Raw genomic sequence first — 20,320 nt, forward strand, 5'->3', positions numbered from 1 at the left:
TCGCACCAATAAATGTACCTGGACTGCCTAGAGGAGTGGGCACTGGGCACCACAATAAAATATATAAAAAACCTTCAACAGGTCTGCATTACACTACACATACGGCTGCTCCTCCATCCTCTCCATCATATACATGTTGGAGTTTTAGCGTGTGACAACCTCTTGTTTTTGATAATGTCAGTGCATTTTGAATATTTTTCAATTTGCCCCACACCACTGAATGTACTTTATCTATGATACGCATCTATCTATCTTGACTGCGTAGTGTGGTGGCCCCGGTACACAATTTGGTACCGAGGCCACAATATAATTAAAAAACCCTCCACGTGTCAGAATTCCACCAAAAAAGGGTATGGACTGCGTAGTGTGGTGGCCCCGGTACACAATTTGGTACCGAGGCCACAATATAATTAGAAAATTGGGCATCAACAGTCAACGTTGTTTAATATCTGATACACCTCTATCTGGACTGCATAGTGGAGTGGCCCCGGTACCCAATTTGGTACCGGGGCCACAATACCTCCTCCAAACATGGTACAGACAATTCGTCATTGAGATCCCATCAAGTATGTTAAAGACAGACAGGGTCGAAGTGTTATTGGTTGACTTTGTAAACCCAAAAACTGTCCCTGTTGCACATAGTCGTGCAATGAAGACTGACTTTTTCATTTAAAGGCACCATCTTTCAAGTGTAGTGTTTGTAAGTCTAAGTCATATTATACTTTTGGCAAAATTGGTTTATTTTGTTCCTCTTTATGGTAACTACTAATAGAATTAAAGTATTAAATAGAAGCGACAGTTCCTCTTTATGGTAATTAGTAATAGAATTAAAGTATGAAATAGAATTAAAGTATGAAATAGAATTAAAGTATGAAATAGAGTGGTATAGAGTTGTAGTGTGGTATAGATAGAGTGGTCCCCACAATATAATAATAAAACCCTCAACTGGTCTGAATTCCACCAAACAAGTATCTGGACTGCGTAGTGTGGTGGCCCCGGTACACAATTTGGTACCGAGGCCACAATATAATTAAAAAATTGGGCATCAACTGTCACCGTTGTTTAATATCTGATACACCTAAATATGGACTGCACAGTGGAGTGGCCCCAGTAGTAAATTTGGTGCCGGGGCCACAATACCTCCTCCAACTTCCAAGTGTAGTGTTTATAAAGACAGACAGCATCGAAGTGTTATTAGTTGACTTTCTTAACCCTAAAATTGTCCCTGTTGCAAATATTCGTGCAATGGACAGTTACTTTTTTATTGAAAGACTCAAGCTTTCAAGTGTAGTGTTTATAAAATATAAACAACAATACAGTAGTTTTAGAGCACGTCAATACCTCTTGTTTTAAATTATGACACGGCATTTTACTTTTGGTTTAATTTCTTGAATTTTTTTAAATTTGGTTTTAGTTTTTGAACATGGCAAACGACTGTTGATTGGTCATATAATGCAAAAAAAAAAGGTCCAAGATGGAATTGTCCTTGGGCCCTCACACCCACCCTTATGTTGTTGAAATAGGAGTGGACATGCACACTTTAACAAACCAATCATTTCAGCGACAGGGCCTACCAAACAACTTTGGCTGAAATGATTGGTTTGTTTGGGCCCCCACACCAAAAAAGCTATTCATCTCTCCCTGTACAGACTAAACAGGCTCTACTGAGGCAAGATGTCGTCCTCATCCTCAACCTCTGATTCCTCTCCCCCTACAGTGATAACTTCCTCCTCATCACACATTATCAATTCGTCCCCGCTGGACTCCACAACCACAGGTCCCTCTGTAGTATCTGGAGGGCAGTGCTGTACTTCATTGAGGAATTGATTATTCATTTTTATAAACATCATTTTTTTCAACGTTGTGAGGAAGCAACCTCCTTCGCCGCTCACTGACCAGGTTCCCCGCTGCACTAAAAACTCTTTCCGAGTACACACTGGAGGGGGGACAACTCAGGTAAAATAGAGCCAGTTTGTACAGGGGCTTCCAAACTGCCTTTTTTTCCTGCCAGTAACAATCTGGACTGTCTGACATGTCTACTTGGATGGTGTCAGCAAAGTAATCATCCACAATTTTTTCTATTGTGACAGCATCCAATGCAGCGAGAGTAGACATGTCTGCAATGGTTGGCAGGTCCTTCAGTCCGGACCAGATGTTATCAGCATCCCCGCCAGTGCCTCTTTTGGGAAAACTGAGCTTTTTCCTCGCAGCCATAGATGTGGAAGAAAATGAGGGTGGAGCTGTTGGCATGTCACGGTCCTCTTCAGAGGACAATCTCCTGACCAGCAGGTCTTTGCACCGCTGTAGACTTGTGTCCGCCGGAAACAGAGACACAACATACGCTTTAAACCGAGGATCGAGCACGGTGGCCAGAATGTATTCCTCTGACTTTAAAAGAGTGACCACCCTCGGATCCTGGCAAAGCGTACGAAGGGCTACATCCACAAGAGCTACATGCTTGGTGTAATCGCAATGGCTTACCAGCTCCTCCCTCACTTTCTCCAGCTGCTTCTGCAACAGCCTGATCAGGGGAATGACCTGACTCAAGCTGGCAGTGTCGGAACTGACTTCTCGTGTGGCAAGTTCAAATGGCTGCAGAACCTTGCACAACACGGAAATCAGTCTCCACTGCGCTTGACTGAGGCGCATCCCCACTCCTTTGCCTATGTCGTAGGTGGCTGTGTAGGCCTGAATGGCCTTTTGCTGCTCCTCCATCCTCTGCAGCATATAGAGGGTGGAGTTCCAGCGCATCACAACCTCTTGTTTGAGGTGATGGCAGGGCAGGTTCATGCTTTTTTGATGTGCCTCTAGTCTGCGGTAGGCACTGGCTGAATGCCGAAAGTGTCCAGCAATTTTGCGCGCCACCGCAAGCATCTCCTGCACACCCCTGTCACTCTTGAGGTAATGCTGCACCACCAAAATAATGGTGTGGGCAAAACATGGGACGTGCTGGAAATTGCCCATATTTAATGCCCGCACAATGTTACTGGCATTGTCTGACACCACAAATCCCCATGAGAGTCTAAGTGGGGTAAGCCACTGGGAGATAATTTCCCTCATTTTCTCTAATATGTTGTCAGCGTTGTGCCTCTTATTAAAGCCTGTAATACACAATGTTGCCTGCCTTTGCACGAGCCGCCATTTTGTAGTTGCTGCTACTGATGCAGCTGTTGCTGTTGCTGCGGAAGGGGATGCATCTACCCAGTGGGCTGTCACAGTCATATAGTCCTTCGTTTGCCCAGAACCACTTGTCCACATGTCCGTGGTTAAGTGGACAGTGGGTACAACCGCATTTTTTAGAGCACTGAGGACACTTGATCGTACTTCTCTGTACATTTTTGGTATCGCCTGCCTAGTGAAGTGGAATCTCGACGGGATTTGGTACCGGGGACACAATACCTCCATCAACCCTCTAAATCCCACTCCACTGATGGCGGACACCGGGCGCACGTCTAACACCAACATTGCAGTTACAGCCGCAGTTATACGCTTTGCAATAGGGTGACTACTATAGTATTTTGTGGTCATGGCAAACGACTGTTGGACGGTCAATTGTTTTGTGAAAGACTTAGCGGTCTTACGACTTCCCCTCTGGGAAGATGACCGACTAACAGCAGCAACAGCAGCAGTGGCAGTAGTAGGCGTACCGCTGCAGGATTCCTCGGATGAATCCCGTATTGAGGAGGACTCAGTCTGGCTGCTGACTTGGGCTGCAGGACTGAATCTGATGGAGATTGTGGAGGAAGTTGACGAGGAGGGTGTTGCTGGTGTGTATCCAACTGGACCACGGGATTTAGGTGTCCCTGTACCGATGAGGGTCCTAGCCCCAGTTCCTGAACTAACCACTGAACTATGAAGGTTATTCAGGTGACGTATAAGGGAGGATGTTCCTAGGTGGGCAAGATCCTTACCCCTGCTTATTTGAGCTTTACATAAGCTACATATGGCCATACATTGGTTGTCTGGGTTTGGATAAAAATAACTCCAGACCGAAGAGGTGCATTTTTTGGTCTTCTGACCAGGCATGACGATGGGCTTTTTCATCCCATGGACATCAGCTGTTTCCCCCCCTGGTGCCTCATTTACAATAACCACATCACCATCCTCATCATCAAGTTCCTCCACAGCGCCAGCTACATCATCAATAGCCTCCTCCCGAGCCACCTCTTCCCGTACAGTGATGGGAAGGTCAGGCTTGACAACCACCAACATCCTTGGACTCGCCTTGTGGATTTGTGATAATTTCTCTTTAGAAGGCAGAGTTGTTTGCTGTTTTGTTGCTGACAGCATAACTCTCTTCAATTTTTTGTAGGGGGGGGAGGAGGAGGAGGGCTAAGATCCGTGGGTGAAGCTGAACCACTAGTCATGAACACGGGCCAGGGCCTAAGCCGTTCCTTGCCACTCCGTGTCGTAAATGGCATATTGGCAACTTTACGTTTCTCCTCAGATGATTTAAAGTTTCTCTTTTTGCTACTTTTTCTTAACTTGGGCTTTTTGGATTTTACATGCCCGGTACTACGAGATTGGGCATCGGGCTTGGAAGACGACGTTGATGGCATTTCATCGTCTATGTCATGACTAGTGGCAGCAGCTTCAGCATTAGGAGGAAGTGGGTCTTGATCTTTCCCTACTTTATCCTCCAAATTTTTGGTCTCCATTATATGTAGCACAAGATACTGCAGAATGTGTGAACTTGGTAATATTGCAGTACCAATGGACTTATACTGCTGGATTGGTTTTGCAAATTTGGTTATAATTATATATATTTTTTTTTTTAATTTTTAATTGTAATTTTTTTTTTACTTTTTTTTTATTTTTTAAAAACTTGGGAATAATGGGGAAATAACTATGCCCTTAGAAGCACAGAGCACAGGACACAGCACCACTGGACTGAACAGGACACGGCACAGGACCCAGCAGCACTACGGAACTCAGCAGGACAGAGCACAGGACACAGCACCACTGGACTGATACTGCAGAATGTGTGAACTTTGTAATATTGCAGTACCAATGGACTTATACTGCTGGATTGGTTTTGCAAATTTGGTTATAATTATTATATATTTTTTTTTTTTTTAAAAAAATTTATTTTTTTTTTACTTTTTTTTTATTTTTTAAAAACTTGGGAATAATGGGGAAATAACTATGCCCTTAGAAGCACAGAGCACAGGACACAGCACCACTGGACTGAACAGGACACGGCACAGGACCCAGCAGCACTACGGAACTCAGCAGGACAGAGCACAGGACACAGCACCACTGGACTGATACTGCAGAATGTGTGAACTTTGTAATATTGCAGTACCAATGGACTTATACTGCTGGATTGGTTTTGCAAATTTGGTTATAATTATATATATATTTTTTTTAATTTTTAATTGTAATTTTTTTTTTACTTTTTTTTTATTTTTTAAAAACTTGGGAATAATGGGGAAATAACTATGCCCTTAGAAGCACAGAGCACAGGACACAGCACCACTGGACTGAACAGGACACGGCACAGGACCCAGCAGCACTACGGAACTCAGCAGGACAGAGCACAGGACACAGCACCACTGGACTGATACTGCAGAATGTGTAAACTTTGTAATATTGCAGTACCACTGGACTTTTACTGCTGAATGTGTGAACTTGGTAATATTGCAGTACCAATGGGCTTATACTGCAGGATTGGTTGTGCAAATTTTGTGGTAATTAAAAAAAATTAAATTAGTTTTTGGTATTTTTTTAAATAACTTTTTTTTATTTTTTTAAACACAGGGGAATATTGGGGAAATAACTATGCCCTTAGAAGCACAGAGCACAGGACACAGCACCACTGGACTGAACAGGACACAGCACTGGACCCAGCAGCACCACTGACCTCAGAAGGACAGAGCACAGCACACAGCACCACTGGACTGATACTGCAGAACACAGCACAGCACAGCACAGCACAGCACAGCACAGCACAGTACAGAACTAAACAGCACAGCACAGAACTAAACAGCACAGCACGAGATCTACCAGGACAGAGGACCACCTAACACACCCTCCCTCTACCCTGATCAATGCCCGAGTGAAGATGGCGGCGATTAGCGGGGAATTTATAGGATCCGAGTATCGCGAGATCCCACAACGGGATTATGAGTCAGAGCCTCAGTTTCAGATTTGAATTTGGCGCCAATACCCGGATCTGTTTCGGATCCGACTCGGATCGGCAACGTTCGGGTGGGCTCGGATTTCATAAATCCGAGTGCGCTCATCCCTATCTATAATCACACTTATACACCCACTATGTATATATAGTTGTGAATGTTTTAATTAGAGATGGTCACTGACCCCCGTGTTTTGGTTTTGGATTCGGTTTTGGATCTGGATTACCGTCGTGTTTTGGTTTTGGTTTTGCAAAACCGCCATTGCGTGTTTTGGTTTTGGTTTTGTTTGGTTTTGTTTTGCTATTTTGTTGGAAAATCAATGTTTTTGGGCCTAAAATAACCCAATTTAGTGCTCCAACAGTTTTAGAGATAAGTAATCTAATTGTAGAGGTAATAAATCATCCAAAAAACAGTTTAATTCTTCGTTGGTAGCCCTTCATTTATTCTACACACAAAACAGATTGTCTTCCTCTCCATCTATGCATATTGGCAATGCAGCCATCGTCTTTGGGTGTATATTACACCCTACACTTATAGTTAAATATGTAAAGATAGGGAAAAGGGCAGTTTGCTTTCTGTCTCTATAGGCCCCCCTCCACTTGTTTAAAAAAACAAAAAATTCAGCCGTTATAGACTGTACAATATTAATTGAAATGGACAAAGCCAGTTTGGTTTCTGGCTCTATAAGCTCCCCTCCACTTGTTGAAAATACAAAAAAATTCAACTGTTATAGACTGTACAATATTAAGAGAAATGGACAAAGGCAGTTTGGAATCACTCTGTCTATGACACACTACCCTTAAGGATAAATTGCCCAAACAGCAGCCTTTCAAGACGGTACGTCACTTTCCTCTTTGGGGATAGATTGCACCCTACACTTACATAGAAATTTTAAAAAGATGTTATCGTCATCATCTTCAGCTTCATCCTCACCCTCATCAGTGTGTATGTCATCATCACAGACTATCAATTCATCGCCGCTTGAATCCGCCATTAGAGAACAGTCAGTGCTTGGATGTCTTGGATGGTGAAGGCCTTCCTCGTGGAAGATGTAGTTCATTTTTATAAACATCATTTTCTCCACATTTTTGGGAAGTAACCTTCTACGGCGATCACTGACTAAGTTCCCTGCTGTGCTGAACACTCGTTCAGAGTACACACTGGAGGGTGGGCAGCTTAGGTATTGCAAAGCAAGTTTGTACATGGGTTTCCAAATGGCCTTCTTTTCCTCCCAGTAAGGAAAGGGACTGTCTGACATTTCCATATCAACTACCTCTTGAAAGTAATCTTCCACCATCCTATGCATGTTTATACTCGTATTGGATGGAGTTATGGGCAAAGTGACACATTTTTTGGAAAAATCCTTCAAACCAGCCCAGATGTTAAATTGTTCTGGTCTGCCCCCTGCGTCTTTCCTGCTTCTTTTTGGGAAACTAAATTTTTTACGAGCAGCAGCAGCTTGAGAAAGTGAAGGAGGACACGTCGTCAAGCCGAGGCCCAGTTCAGCGGCCAACTTGCTGAGCAATAGCTCCTTGCAAAAGTTCACATCTCGCTTATTTACAAGTAAAGACTCAATGTAGGTTTTAAACCTTGGATCAAGCACAGTGGCCAAAACATACTGATCCGAGTTCAAGATCTTAATAACTCGAGGATCATTGTGAAGCGAATTAAGTACTTGATCGACAAGGCCAACATACTTTGCTGAATTGCTTGCTTTCAGCTCCTCCTTCATTTTCTCAAGCTGCTTTTCCAATAGTCTAATTAAAGGAATGACTTGGCTCAAACTAGCAGAGTCTGCACTCACCTCCCACGTCACAACTTCAAATGGTTTCAGCACCTTGCACAGCACTGAAAGGATTCCCCACTGTGCAAGAGTGAAATATATCCCTTCTCCTTTCCCAATGTCATGACTTGTGCAATATGCTTGGATGGCTTTGCGCTGTTCCTCCATCCTCTGCAGCATGTACAGGGTGGAATTCCACCGAGTTACCACCTCTTGCTTAAGTTGGTGGCAGGGCAAGTTAAACTGCTCTTGGAGCTGCTGTAATCTCCTACATGCTGTGGCTGAATGCCTGAAATGGCCTGAAATTTTACGGGCCACCGAAAGCATCTCCTGCACCTCACGGTTATTTCGTAGGAAGCTCTGCACCACCAAGTTGATGGTGTGAGCAAAACAGGGAATATGTTGGAAATCACCCAGCTGTAATGCTCGCACTATATTGTTGGCGTTATCAGAAATGACATACCCTGGGGACAGGGCCGGTGCAAGGTTGCTCGGCGCCCTAGGCAAAGCTTAAGCTTGTTGCCCCCCCCCCCCTCCCCCTCCCCCAAATAAAAATATTTTTTTTTATCTCACAGCCCCTAACACACTTGAAATTTTTTAAATAAAAATAATAACTCTTACCTCCTCTTGGCTGGCTACAATGCAGTCCAGATGTCTGATGCAGAATGCTGTCCAGGCTTCACTGCTGCCCAGGAGCAAACACAGGATATCTAGAGGGGAGGTTCCATATGTTAGATTTCAGAACAAAACAAACAAAAAAAAGAAAACTTTACACCACTCACCTGTTACAGACTGACATGTACCCCGCTGCCCACCAACTTCACTCACACATGCCCATCTGCCCACTAGCTGTTCTCACATATGTCACATATGCCCTTGCATCGCTGCAATTTGTCACGGCACTATTTTAGTACATAGACTCCATAGTCTCTAACTTAAGGACATTTATAAGTGTAATCCCCGGTCTCCCCATTTTCTCCAGCCTCCTCCCCAATTTTCTGTAGCATCCATCTCCCCCCACATTTTCTGTAGCATCTATTCTCCCCCCACTCACACATTTTCTGTAGCATCCATTCTCCCGTCATTATCTGTAGCATCCATTATCCCCCCCACACACACTTTCTGTAGCATCCATTATCCCCCCCACACACACTTTCTGTAGCATCCATTCTCCCCCACACACATTTTATGTAGCATCCATTCTCCCCCACCACACCTATTTTATGTAACATCCATCTCCCCCACATTTTCTGTAGCATCCATTCTCCCCCCACACACACATTTTCTGTAGCATCCATTCTCCCCCCACACACACATTTTCTGTAGCATCCATTCTCCCCCCACACACACATTTTCTGTAGCATCCATTCTCCCGCCATTATCTGTAGCATCCATTATCCCCCCCACACACACTTTCTGTAGCATCCATTCTCCCCCACACACATTTTATGTAGTATCCATTCTCCCCCCCACCACACACATTTTATGTAGCATCCATTCTCCCCCCACCACACACATTTTATGTAGCATCCATCTCCCCCCACATTTTCTGTAGCATCCATTCTCCCCCCACTCACACATTTTCTGTAGCATCCATTCTCCCGCCATTATCTGTAGCATCCATTATCCCCCCCACACACACTTTCTGTAGCATCCATTATCCCCCCCACACACACTTTCTGTAGCATCCATTCTCCCCCACACACATTTTATGTAGTATCCATTCTCCCCCCACCACACACAATTTATGTAGCATCCATCTCCCCCCACATTTTCTGTAGCATCCATTCTCCCCCCACACACTCATTTTCTGTAGCATCCATTCTCCCGCCATTATCTGTAGCATCCATTATCCCCCCCACACACACAATTTATGTAGCATCCATTCTCCCCCACACACATTTTATGTAGTATCCATTCTCCCCCCACCACACACAATTTATGTAGCATCCATCTCCCCCCACATTTTCTGTAGCATCCATTCTCCCCCCACACACACATTTTCTGTAGCATCCATTCTCCCCCCACACACACATTTTCTGTAGCATCCATTCTCCCGCCATTATCTGTAGCATCCATTCTCGCTCACACACATTTTATGTAGTATCCATTCTCCCCCCACCACACACATTTTATGTAGCATCCATTCTCCCCCCACTCACACATTTTCTGTAGCATCCATTCTCCCGCCATTATCTGTAGCATCCATTATCCCCCCCACACACACTTTCTGTAGCATCCATTATCCCCCACACACACACTTTCTGTAGCATCCATTCTCCCCCACACACATTTTATGTAGTATCCATTCTCCCCCCACCACACACATTTTATGTAGCATCCATTCTCCCCCCACCACACACATTTTATGTAGCATCCATTCTCCACCACACACATTTTATGTAGAATTCATTCTCCCTTTTCCCCCTTTTGCTGTAGCATCCACTGCCCCCCCTCCCCTCGGTTCTCTGCAGCATACTTCTCTCACCCTCCCCTCCGTTTCTCTGCAGCATACTTCTCTCACCCTCCCCTCCGGTTCTCTGCAGCATACTTCTCTCACCCTCCCCTCCGTTTCTCTGCAGCATACTTCTCTCACCCTCCCCTCCGTTTCACTGTTGCATACTTTCACTACCCCTCCCCCTTTTCTGTACTCACCTTCACTTTTCTTCCATTCTCTTCTCCGCCTCTTGTTTCTTGCTTCTTTCCTCTCTCTTTACTTCTGCCGGACTCCTGTCGGCTCTCTACACTGGCAGCGTCGTGACGTCACGACGCTGCCAGGCGCCGGGCACATTTGAAAATGCGGTGCTGCTACAGTGCAGCACCGCCTAAGTCTGTAGGACCACTATATTGCGGGCGGACGATCCGCCCTGGGCGATCGTGCCGCCCGCTTAAAATTAACTAATGAATAATTGTTTTTTTTTGTTTTTTTTTTAATAATCAGTCTCCTCGACCACAGGCGCCCTCCAGAGCCCGGCGCCCTAGGCAACTGCCTAACATTGCCTAATGTGAGCGCCGGGCCTGCCTGGGGAGAGTCCGAGTGGTATAAGCCATGTATCAATCACATCTCTCAGTTTGCGGAAAAAAATTGCAGCCGTATGCCTGTTAGTGAAGCCGGTGATACAAAGAGTGGCCTGCCTGTGACAAATGTTACGTAGTGATCTACATGCTGCTGCTGTTCCTGCTGGAGAAGGTGAAAGACCAACCCAGTGGGCTGTCACAGTCATATAGTCTTTGGTTTGGCCACTTCCACTTGTCCACATATCTGTGGTTAAGTGGACAGTGGGCAGAATGGCATTTTTCAGCACAATCTCTACATTTTTACACACTTTTTGGTATAGTTGTGGAATTGCTTTACGGGAGAAATGGTGTCGCAATGGAATTCTGTAACGCGGACACAAAACCTCAATTAACTGTGAAAAACCAGCTGCGTTTATTGTGAAGATTTGACGCAGATCTAACACTAACATTGCAGCCATGGCGTCTGTGATTCGCTCGGTGACTGCTGTCATATTTGTTTCCCCTCGCAAATGATTGTTTCACAGTTAATTGCTGAAATGTAGGACTGCTCATTTTCTTGACCTGCCTCTGGGATGACGATTCACCCCCAGCAGCAGCAACAGCAGCAGCAGTGGGACTAACGCTTTCTTCAGAGGAATCAATAATAGTGCAGGAGTCATCCAGCCTTAAGTGGGATGCCGAAATAACTCAGAGCGCTACTGAGGATATTGATGAGGATGGTGTGGTGGGTGTATTTTGTAGCCGTCGGAATGTCGGTGAGCGGAGGGTCTTAGCTGATGAGGGAGTGCTTATATTCTTTTGGGAAGAACTTTCAGCTTTTCCCAACACTTTGCCACGAACTCTCGTTAAATGGCGTAACATAGACGAGGTTCCAAGATGGTTAAGGTCCCTCCCTCGACTGACTGTGGCTTGAGATACACTACAAATGGCTATACAATTGTTGTCTGGATTTGGGTAGAAATAATTCCACACATAAGAAGTGGATTTTTTTGTTTTATGCCCATTCATGATAATGGCCTTTTTCTTGTCACGTGCCAGAACTGCTGCCACTAGTGCAGGACTTACACAAACAACCTCATCCTCATCAACATCCTCATTAGTGCCCTCGTCGCCTCCACAAATCTCCCCCTCATCCTCTTCTAATTCCAATGTGGCATCCTCAATTTGGGTATCACCGGCTACACTCGGGCTATTAAGGCACACATCAGAAGAATGCTCACGATTAGACATCCCACTGTTGGATGGACTCTCCACAGGGATTGTTGTCATTCGTGAATCAGAGCAAACATTCTCCTCTAATGCCTTACTGTTATCTTGCAGCTCGGCTTTGACGCGTAACAGTAGTTGTGCACCAATTGTAGGCTCGGTAACTTTTTGGGATTTGCCACTAATAGCCAAAGGTGAAGGCCTCATTCTCTCTTTGCCACTGCGTGTGTAGAATGGCATGTTTGCAATTTTTTTTTTATTGGCACTTAACTTTTGCTCAGTAACACTTCTTTTTCGCTTCAACACAGTAAATTTTTTTTTGGTTTTCGTTTTTTGCACTGATTTGGAAACACTCTGTTGTTTGACATCGCCTTGGCCAGATGACGTACTGGGAACACTAACATCAGGACTGGTGACAGAACCTGGTTGCTCATTCTGATCATATGTGGACTGCTTTGAATCCATTCTGAGCGCAAAGCACTTGTAGTGGTAAAAATTATTTGGTAGATACGGCTGACAGATATGACTTTTGACAGCCAGAAATATTTATGCACAATTATGGGAGACACCCCAAAAGCCCTGAGGAGTGCTAAAAATTATTTGGTAGATACTGCTGACAGATATGACTTTTGACAGCCAGAAATATTTATGCACAATTATGGGGGACACCCCAAAAGCACTGGGGAGTGCCAAATATACAAAAAAATTTTTATAAACCTCTATCCTCCTCTCTTCTCTAGCGATTTTTGTTAGAGCAATTGCAAGAAGAATATTGGATTCTCTGTCCCTGCTCTAATCAGCCTGTGACTACACCCTGCTCTCTCCCTCTGTCAAATGGCGATGGATTGCTGTGGAGGCAGGTATTTATAATCTTCAAGTATTGCGAGAACCGAGCCCCGAGATCCGACGATGTCACGATGACGTTCGGCCTCGATTTCGATTCGGAGCGGACGGGAGAGTACCGAGCTACTCGGCTCGGTACTCGGATAGCCAAAGTTCGGGTGGGTTCGGTTCTCGGGGAACCGGACCCGCCCATCTCTAGTTTTAATAGTCTTTCATAGGATCATAATTTGCAGCCAAAGCTATTTGTACAGAATCCTTATTATTGGACGATTAAAGGTATAGACATTATTACAGCCATATTACAAGGAAATGTCCATTAAGTGCACTCATAAATTTAATATAGGACTTATCATTTCAGTATAAGAAGTAGTTACATTGACTACGTTTCCATCTCATAACCAGCATATTGGGGTGATTTATAAGACGTTTCATCTCAGTCTATATATAGTCTCATGGTCTCACCAGGACCTCGATGCTCTTTAGCTTCCCTCGTGATTTCAGGTATTTCATGAGTTCCTGCCGTCTCCTCCATGTGATGCGGACCCCCCCGTATTCATGCTCTGGGGTGTCCTCTGCCAGCACCTGCCCTGGGCCGTCTACCAGCGATGTGTCGGGTGTATCACACGGTTCTGCCCACCCCTTGGAAACTGGTGTCTGAATGCCAGCTATGCCAGATGGGTGCAGCCTGCTCTGAGTTGGGCTTCTTTCTGGAGTCTGTATATCTAGGGGACTAAGAGCTTTACTACTTGACAGATCCAGAACAGGGGACCTGGGCACTGGGGCGGAGGGAATTAGGTTTGGCTTCGGCCTCCTTGCACAGAACGACTGAGTTTGTATTATCGTGGCAGTTTCTTGGCTAGTAAATGATAAGGATGGACATTTGCAGACACTCTGTTTTCTCCCCGGCGCCCTCAGGCGACTCTGACTAACGTCCCCAGTGCGGCTCTGTACGGTGCTGTTGTTAGAGGTGTTCCGGAAGCGCCGACTTGCCGGGAAGTTCAGCTCTACCGTTGGATCTAACTGCGGGGACACCTGTATGATAGAGAGACCAGTAGTAATGGTTAATGCTGGCGACAAACAATTGGATTAAACAACAGTAAAAAGGCATAAAGAACACAGCACATCTACTGTGACGTCTGTATGTGTTGAAAAGCAGGTTTAGTTTCCCGACATTCATGTAATTCCTACAATTAGCCGTTTCCTATGCGATTCCCACTTCACTCAATGCAGTGAAGAAGCCAAATTCTCCACATGGTGCTCCCTAAAGGTACAATGAGTATTACAGAGCACCTTCTGCTTCTAACCTTCCCTACTTATTCAGTACATGCAGCGACAAGCACTTGGTGCCACCTCAGGTGCACAGCTACATCTAGGATATAATACATGGATTCTATGACTAGAGTAAGGGATAGAACAGGGCGGTGTTCAGTATTCAGTAGCACATTACTAGCTTCTTAGCAACAGCAGCAATTTTGTTTCCTGGGAAAGGGCTTCAGAGTATTTTTTCTATTTCCTTTTCTGCACCAGAAAAATTCCACTGCACCTAGTGATCCAGAAATCTAGTACCATGTTAAAAGAACTCGAAACACCAGTCAGGGCTGCTCAATATCCCCGTCACAGTTTGCGTTACCCATCAAACCATTGGCTTGTTTGATCCTTTCCCATGCTGGAATACGGGGCCTCGCCGCTGGTGGGGCCACAGATACTATAGCTTTATACTCGGACGACATGTTATTGTTTCTGTCAGATGCAGATGTGTTCCTGAACAACCTCTTAGGGACAGTTGACAATTTCGCCCATTACTCTGGGCTTAAAATTAACTGGGATAAGTCCAATATGTTTCCAGTTCAGGTCACTCTCCCTTCCCTGCCCTCCTCTGATCTCTCCCTCAAATGGACGCTGCGTTTCAGGTACCTTGGTATATGGATTTCCCCTAAATCAACAGATTATGTCAAATTGAATATTGACCCCATCACTGACTACTTTAAACTTAGATCCCATACATGGAAACGGCTCCCATTGACTATGACTGCTAGAATCAATTTGTTTAAGATGATTATACAACCCAAACATCTTTACGCATTACAGCATTCACCTGTCTACATCCCCGACCGTGTATTCGAGCTCATTAACTCCTTTCTCTCCTCATTCATCTGGGGTGACAGGTGAGCCAGGATAAAATTAAGCACTCTTTGTAAATCCAAATCTGCGGGAGACCTTGCACTACCCAATCTTATGCTCTATTATCTGGCGGCTCAATCACCGCATCTACTTGGGTGGTTGAATGTCTGTAGCAACAGCGCTTTGATGGGTTTCCTTGGTGAGTGGGCGGGGCCCCCGTTTACACCACTGCAGGTGCTCCTTGTGACAGACCCGGGCCTTATATTGGGAATATTGTGCCAACCCGGTCTGTCCTCAGTGGGCCAACTGAACAACTGTGGCCCACTCTGTTATTAAATGCCACTCGGTGGCCAGATCTGTTATTGCTGTGGTGTCCGGAAAAGGAGGGGGGAGGCAGCTTACAGGAAGTGTGAAACAGCTGTGGACCCTGTGATATCAAAAAAGAGTGGAAGGGTTTAAAAAGAGGAGGGTCAGGACCTTATCTAAAATCAGGAGGTGGACTCTCCCTGTTTGCTATTATTCTAGCAACTCTTCAACACAGTCTGAATGGCACCATCACTGCAGGTGGGAGACCACTGATGTCATGCTCTACCTCCACCCCTGTTACCACCCAAACGCTTCACACCACCAATCACAAGAGGACAATGAGTGGGGGGTTGATTCAGGGAGGTGGCCAGGATGAGAGGTCTTGTGAGAAGGGACAAAAAAGAGCTGTGTGGGGAGGGGGTTGTTGTTGGAGAATCTTGAGAGAGTGAGGAGTTGGACTGATTGAGAGTAACCGTATTCTCTCAGGGCCACAAAGGAATGCTTGAAACAGAAGCTTCTTTACACAGATCGGACAGTGTACCTCTAGGACCGATTCTGTTAACACTCTATCGGGAGACACTCGCAGATTATGGGGAATTGGTGAGCCTACATCGGTAGGGAGACTAATACCCAGGGTCCCACTAAGCTGGTAGAGAGTTGGCCGAGTGGCTGGGATCAGCAAGATACACCGACCTACTTCACGGATCAGAAACCCTGGCCCACTTGGATTGTCAGCTGTGGATTCTATTACCAGGAGTTTGGGCCTGCTAGGACTCTGTGCTTGGAGGTAACCTACTGGGGACTGTTGGGGAGTTTTTACTTGCACTGGTGATTTTCTAACACTTGATATATTTGGTGGGGGAACAAGTTTCTCCTTGGGGAGCACTGTTGTATTTTACTAAGTGCATGCACTTTGTTTAATAAAAGGGATTATTATTTATTTCCTGTTTTCTTACCTGTGTGGCCTGTGAACCTAGAGAACCGGGTATCTAGTAAGCTTTGGTTCCAATCCCGGTATCCTCACACTTTTGATGGGTCGGTCATTTAGTTTTGATCCTCCTATTGTTAACCAGTAAATTTAGGTGTGGAACATGGCTCACAAACTCCTTGGTGGGGAGGGCTTTGATGCAGACACTACGATCTGGCATAATACTGCGCTACCTGAACTAAATAAACTAAGGAATGACTACTTTTGGCACCAACTCGGGGTGTCTGCATTGGGCCATCTCTATGACTCGGATATATTTAAATCTTTTGCTCAACTTTAGAGAGACTTTAACTTTCCCCATACTGCATTCTACCGTTACATGCAGCTCATGCATGCCATTCAGTCACAATTTGATGGCTCCCCTCCCACACTTTGTTTCTCCCATTACAACACTTCTGAAAAACATAAGTAGACGCAAAGTCATCTCCACGGTATATACGGAACTCAACTATTATTATGTCATTAACAGTTTATTACCCTTTAAATGGGAATCCCATGTTGGCATGCTTGTGGAGGATTAGTGTCACATTCTGAAACGTATAAGATATGTCACCTCATTTGTCCGTTTTAAACAAATTCACCTCTACATACTAGAGTCATGACCAAAAGTTTTGAGAATGACACAAATATTATTTTTCACAAAGTCTGCTACCTCAGTTTTTGTGATGACAATTTACATATACTCTAGAATGTCATGAAGAGTGATCAGATGAATTGCAATTAATTTCAAAGTCCCTCTTTGCCATGACAATGAACTTTATCCCGTAAACAAGATTTCCACTGCATTTCAGCCCTGCCACAAAAGGACCAGCTGACATCAGGTCAGTGATTCTCTGGTTAACACAGGTGAGAGTGTTGACGAGGACAAGGCTGGGGATCACTCTGTCAGGCGATTGAGTTAGAATAACAGACTGCAAGCTTTAAAAAGAGGGTGGTACGTGAAATCATTGTTCTTCCTCTGTTAACCATGGTCATCTGCAAAGATGCACGTGCAGTCATCATTGCTTTGCACAAAAAGGGCTTCAAAGATATTGCTGCTAGTAAGATTGCACCTAAATCAACCATTTACTGGATCATCAAGAACTTTAAGGAGAAAGGTTCAATAGTTGTGAAGAAGGCTTCAAGGTGCCCAAGAACATCCAGCAAGTGCCAGGACCGTCTCCTAAAGTTGATTCAACTGCGGGATCGGGGCACCACCAGTGCAGAGCTTGCAAATGAATGGCAGCAGGCAAGTGTGAGTGCATGTGCATGCACAGTGAAGCAAAGACTTTTGGAAGATGGCCTGGTGTCAAGAAGGCCAGCAAAGACACCACTTCTCTCCAGTTAAAACATCAGGGACAGACTGATATTCTGCAAAAGGTACAGGGATTGGACTGCTGAGGACTGGGGTAAAGTAATTTTATCTGATGAATCCTCTTTCAGATTGTTTGAGGCATCTGGAAAAAAGCTTGTTCAGAGAAGGAAAGGTGAGCGCTACCATTAGTCCTGTGTCCGGCCAGTAGTAAAGCATCCTGAGACATGTATGGGGTTGCTTCTCAGCCATGAATAAATAATGGTACCAAAACATCCTCCAAGAGCAACTTCTCCCAATCATCCAAGAACAGTTTGGTGATGAACAATGTATTTTCCAGCATGATGAAGCACCTTGCTATAAGGCAAAAGTGATAACCAAGTGGCTCAGGGATCAAAACATGAAAATTTTGGGTCCATAGCCAGGGGACTCCCCAGACCTTAATCCAATTGAGAACTTGTGGTCAATCCTCAAGAGGCGGGTGGACAAACAAAAACCCACAAATTCTGACAAACTCCAAGCATTGATTAGGCAAGAATGGGCGGCCATCAGTCAGTATGTGGCCCAGAAGTTGATTGACAGCATGCCAAGGCGAATTGCAGAGGTCTTCAAAAAGAAGGGTCAACACTGTGAATATTAACTCTTTCCATAAACTTAATGTAATTATCAATAAAAGCCTTTGACACATATGAAATGCTTGTAAGTTTACTTCAGTATATCATAGCAACATCTGACAAAAGGGTCTAAAAATAAAGAAGCAGCAAACTTTGTGAAAACCAATACTTGTGTCATTCTCCAAACTTTTTGGCCATGACTGTGCAAGGCTTTTGTGTCACAAATCTTTCAGTGGGTGAAAATGGCAGAATATATAATATGATAATTAAAGAGCAACGATCACGGCAAACAAATGGAGGACAAAACTCTCAGCGCCACACTATCATTATCACCAGAAGCTATTTATATAGCACCACCAATTCCACAGTGCTGTACTCTCTGTACTTACTCACATCAGTCCCTGCTCCATTGGAGCTTGCAGTCTAAATTCCCTAGCATATACAGACACACAGTCCAAGAGAGACTAAGATCAATTTAATAACAGCCAATTAACTACCAGTATGTTTTTGGAGTGTGGGAGGAAACCGGAGCACCGGGAGGAAACCCAGGAAAACACAGGGAGAACATACAAACTCTACATAGATAAGGTCATGGTCAGGAATCGCACTCATGACCCCAGTGCTGTGAGGCAGAAGTGTTAACCACTAAACCATAGTGCTGATCATGATACTACAAGTAAAGACATTGAAAGGAACGTGGCTGGACTTAATCAATAACCACCTCTCACTCCCGCCTACAAGATTTCTCCCGTGCTGTTCCCCACTTACGGAATTCCCTACCACGCTCAATCAGACTTTCCCACAGCCTTCAAATCTTTAGAAGCTCTTTGAAAACCCATTTTTTTTTTAGAAGTGACCTTATCCTCGATAACACTATTTACACTAATGCACACTCACAACTATCCCTATATTCACTCTGAGCCACACTAGCTCCTTTTGTTTCAGCTGTGCCCTCTTATACTTACAATGTCAGCTCTCTAATGAGCAGGGTCCTTCATACCCTTTGTTTTCATGTCTGCATTTATTTTGTCTGCCATATATGTCCCTGTTTTATGTATGTCCTGTTTTCCCTACTGTACAGCATTGCGGAGCACTGTGGCACCTTACAAATCTACGATAATAATAATCAATGGAAACGTAGGCTAACTAGAGGTGGGAGACGTGTCAAGCTCTGAGGCGGATATCTCACCTGGTGAATGGCGCTCTCCTTCTGACATATTTTAAAAGAGCGAAAGGGTTGAAAAGTTTCTCCTTTTATATCACTGTGTCGGATTTAATAGACGTCATGTAGCAGACCATATGTTATAATGAGGACTATACTCTATATAGTATACTACATGTCATCAGAGTTAAGTTAACTTAATGATTTTGTTCAATATCTTTATATTTCACAGTATTGGGGAACGGCATGGACTTTCATGAAGCTCGTCAGTGACTGATATTTGCCTTAGCGGACATGTATATTGTATATATTTATTATATAGAGCATTGTTGGAGTGCTCCTTTAATACATTTTCTTGACTAAGCTATGTGCAGAGTTTTCTGCTTTGGTGCATTGGCTGGATGTCATCAGTGTGGCAAATATGAATTAATTTATGAGTAAAACACTTTATTAGGACTGGCATGGGGTACAAATCAGCTTAGCACTCATTTGTACCACCCCAATTCATAAAGTAGCAATACTCTTTTAAACCTCAATACCAATATTAGAATATTCCAACTCTCACACTTAAATGTATCGTAGCATTTTTTGTTTTTAGTCTCAAATCAAGTTGACATTCAATTTACATAAGAGGGACTGAAGTGTCAACACATGATAGATATGTTTACCCATATGATATAAATGCCACACCTATATAACCACACACTTAGGCTGCGTGCAGACATCATTCATCCACATCTATGCACGATAACGCTACCCACGAAACACTAGAACGAGCAGTAACCCCAAACTATAGAAGTCTACGTAGCCTTATACATCACATGGCCCGCCCTGAGGGCGAGTCATGTGAT

The 20,320-nt window shown here is 44.4% G+C and overlaps 1 protein-coding gene and 1 long non-coding RNA gene across 2 annotated transcripts in view; one reads left to right on the plus strand and one right to left on the minus strand.

Moving 5' to 3' along the window:
* Nucleotides 1–20,320, plus strand: part of LOC142153204 (uncharacterized) — a 34,784-nt gene that overhangs the window by 2,423 nt on the left and 12,041 nt on the right. The gene's annotated exons all lie outside the window — the stretch shown is intronic.
* LOC142149605 (RAD9, HUS1, RAD1-interacting nuclear orphan protein 1-like) lies at nucleotides 13,438–14,717 on the minus strand. The gene is made up of 2 exons (XM_075204928.1): nucleotides 14,618–14,717; nucleotides 13,438–14,054 (listed from the first exon to the last, which is right to left on the minus strand). The coding sequence occupies exons 1-2, from the start codon at nucleotides 14,715–14,717 to the stop codon at nucleotides 13,438–13,440; spliced, it is 717 nt and encodes a 238-aa protein (XP_075061029.1).

This window comes from Mixophyes fleayi, chromosome 4 (assembly GCF_038048845.1).
Source record: "Mixophyes fleayi isolate aMixFle1 chromosome 4, aMixFle1.hap1, whole genome shotgun sequence".
In the NCBI taxonomy this organism is placed as follows: domain Eukaryota; kingdom Metazoa; phylum Chordata; class Amphibia; order Anura; family Limnodynastidae; genus Mixophyes; species Mixophyes fleayi.

Bases quoted from the DNA above. Each gene is read 5' to 3' on its own strand.
- LOC142149605 (XM_075204928.1), bottom strand. From the start codon at position 14,717: ATGTCGTCCGAGTATAAAGCTATAGTATCTGTGGCCCCACCAGCGGCG. The intron at 14,055-14,617 runs GTAACGCAAACT...GTTTGTCGCCAG, and splicing joins ACAAGCCAATGGTTTGATGG to CATTAACCATTACTACTGGT.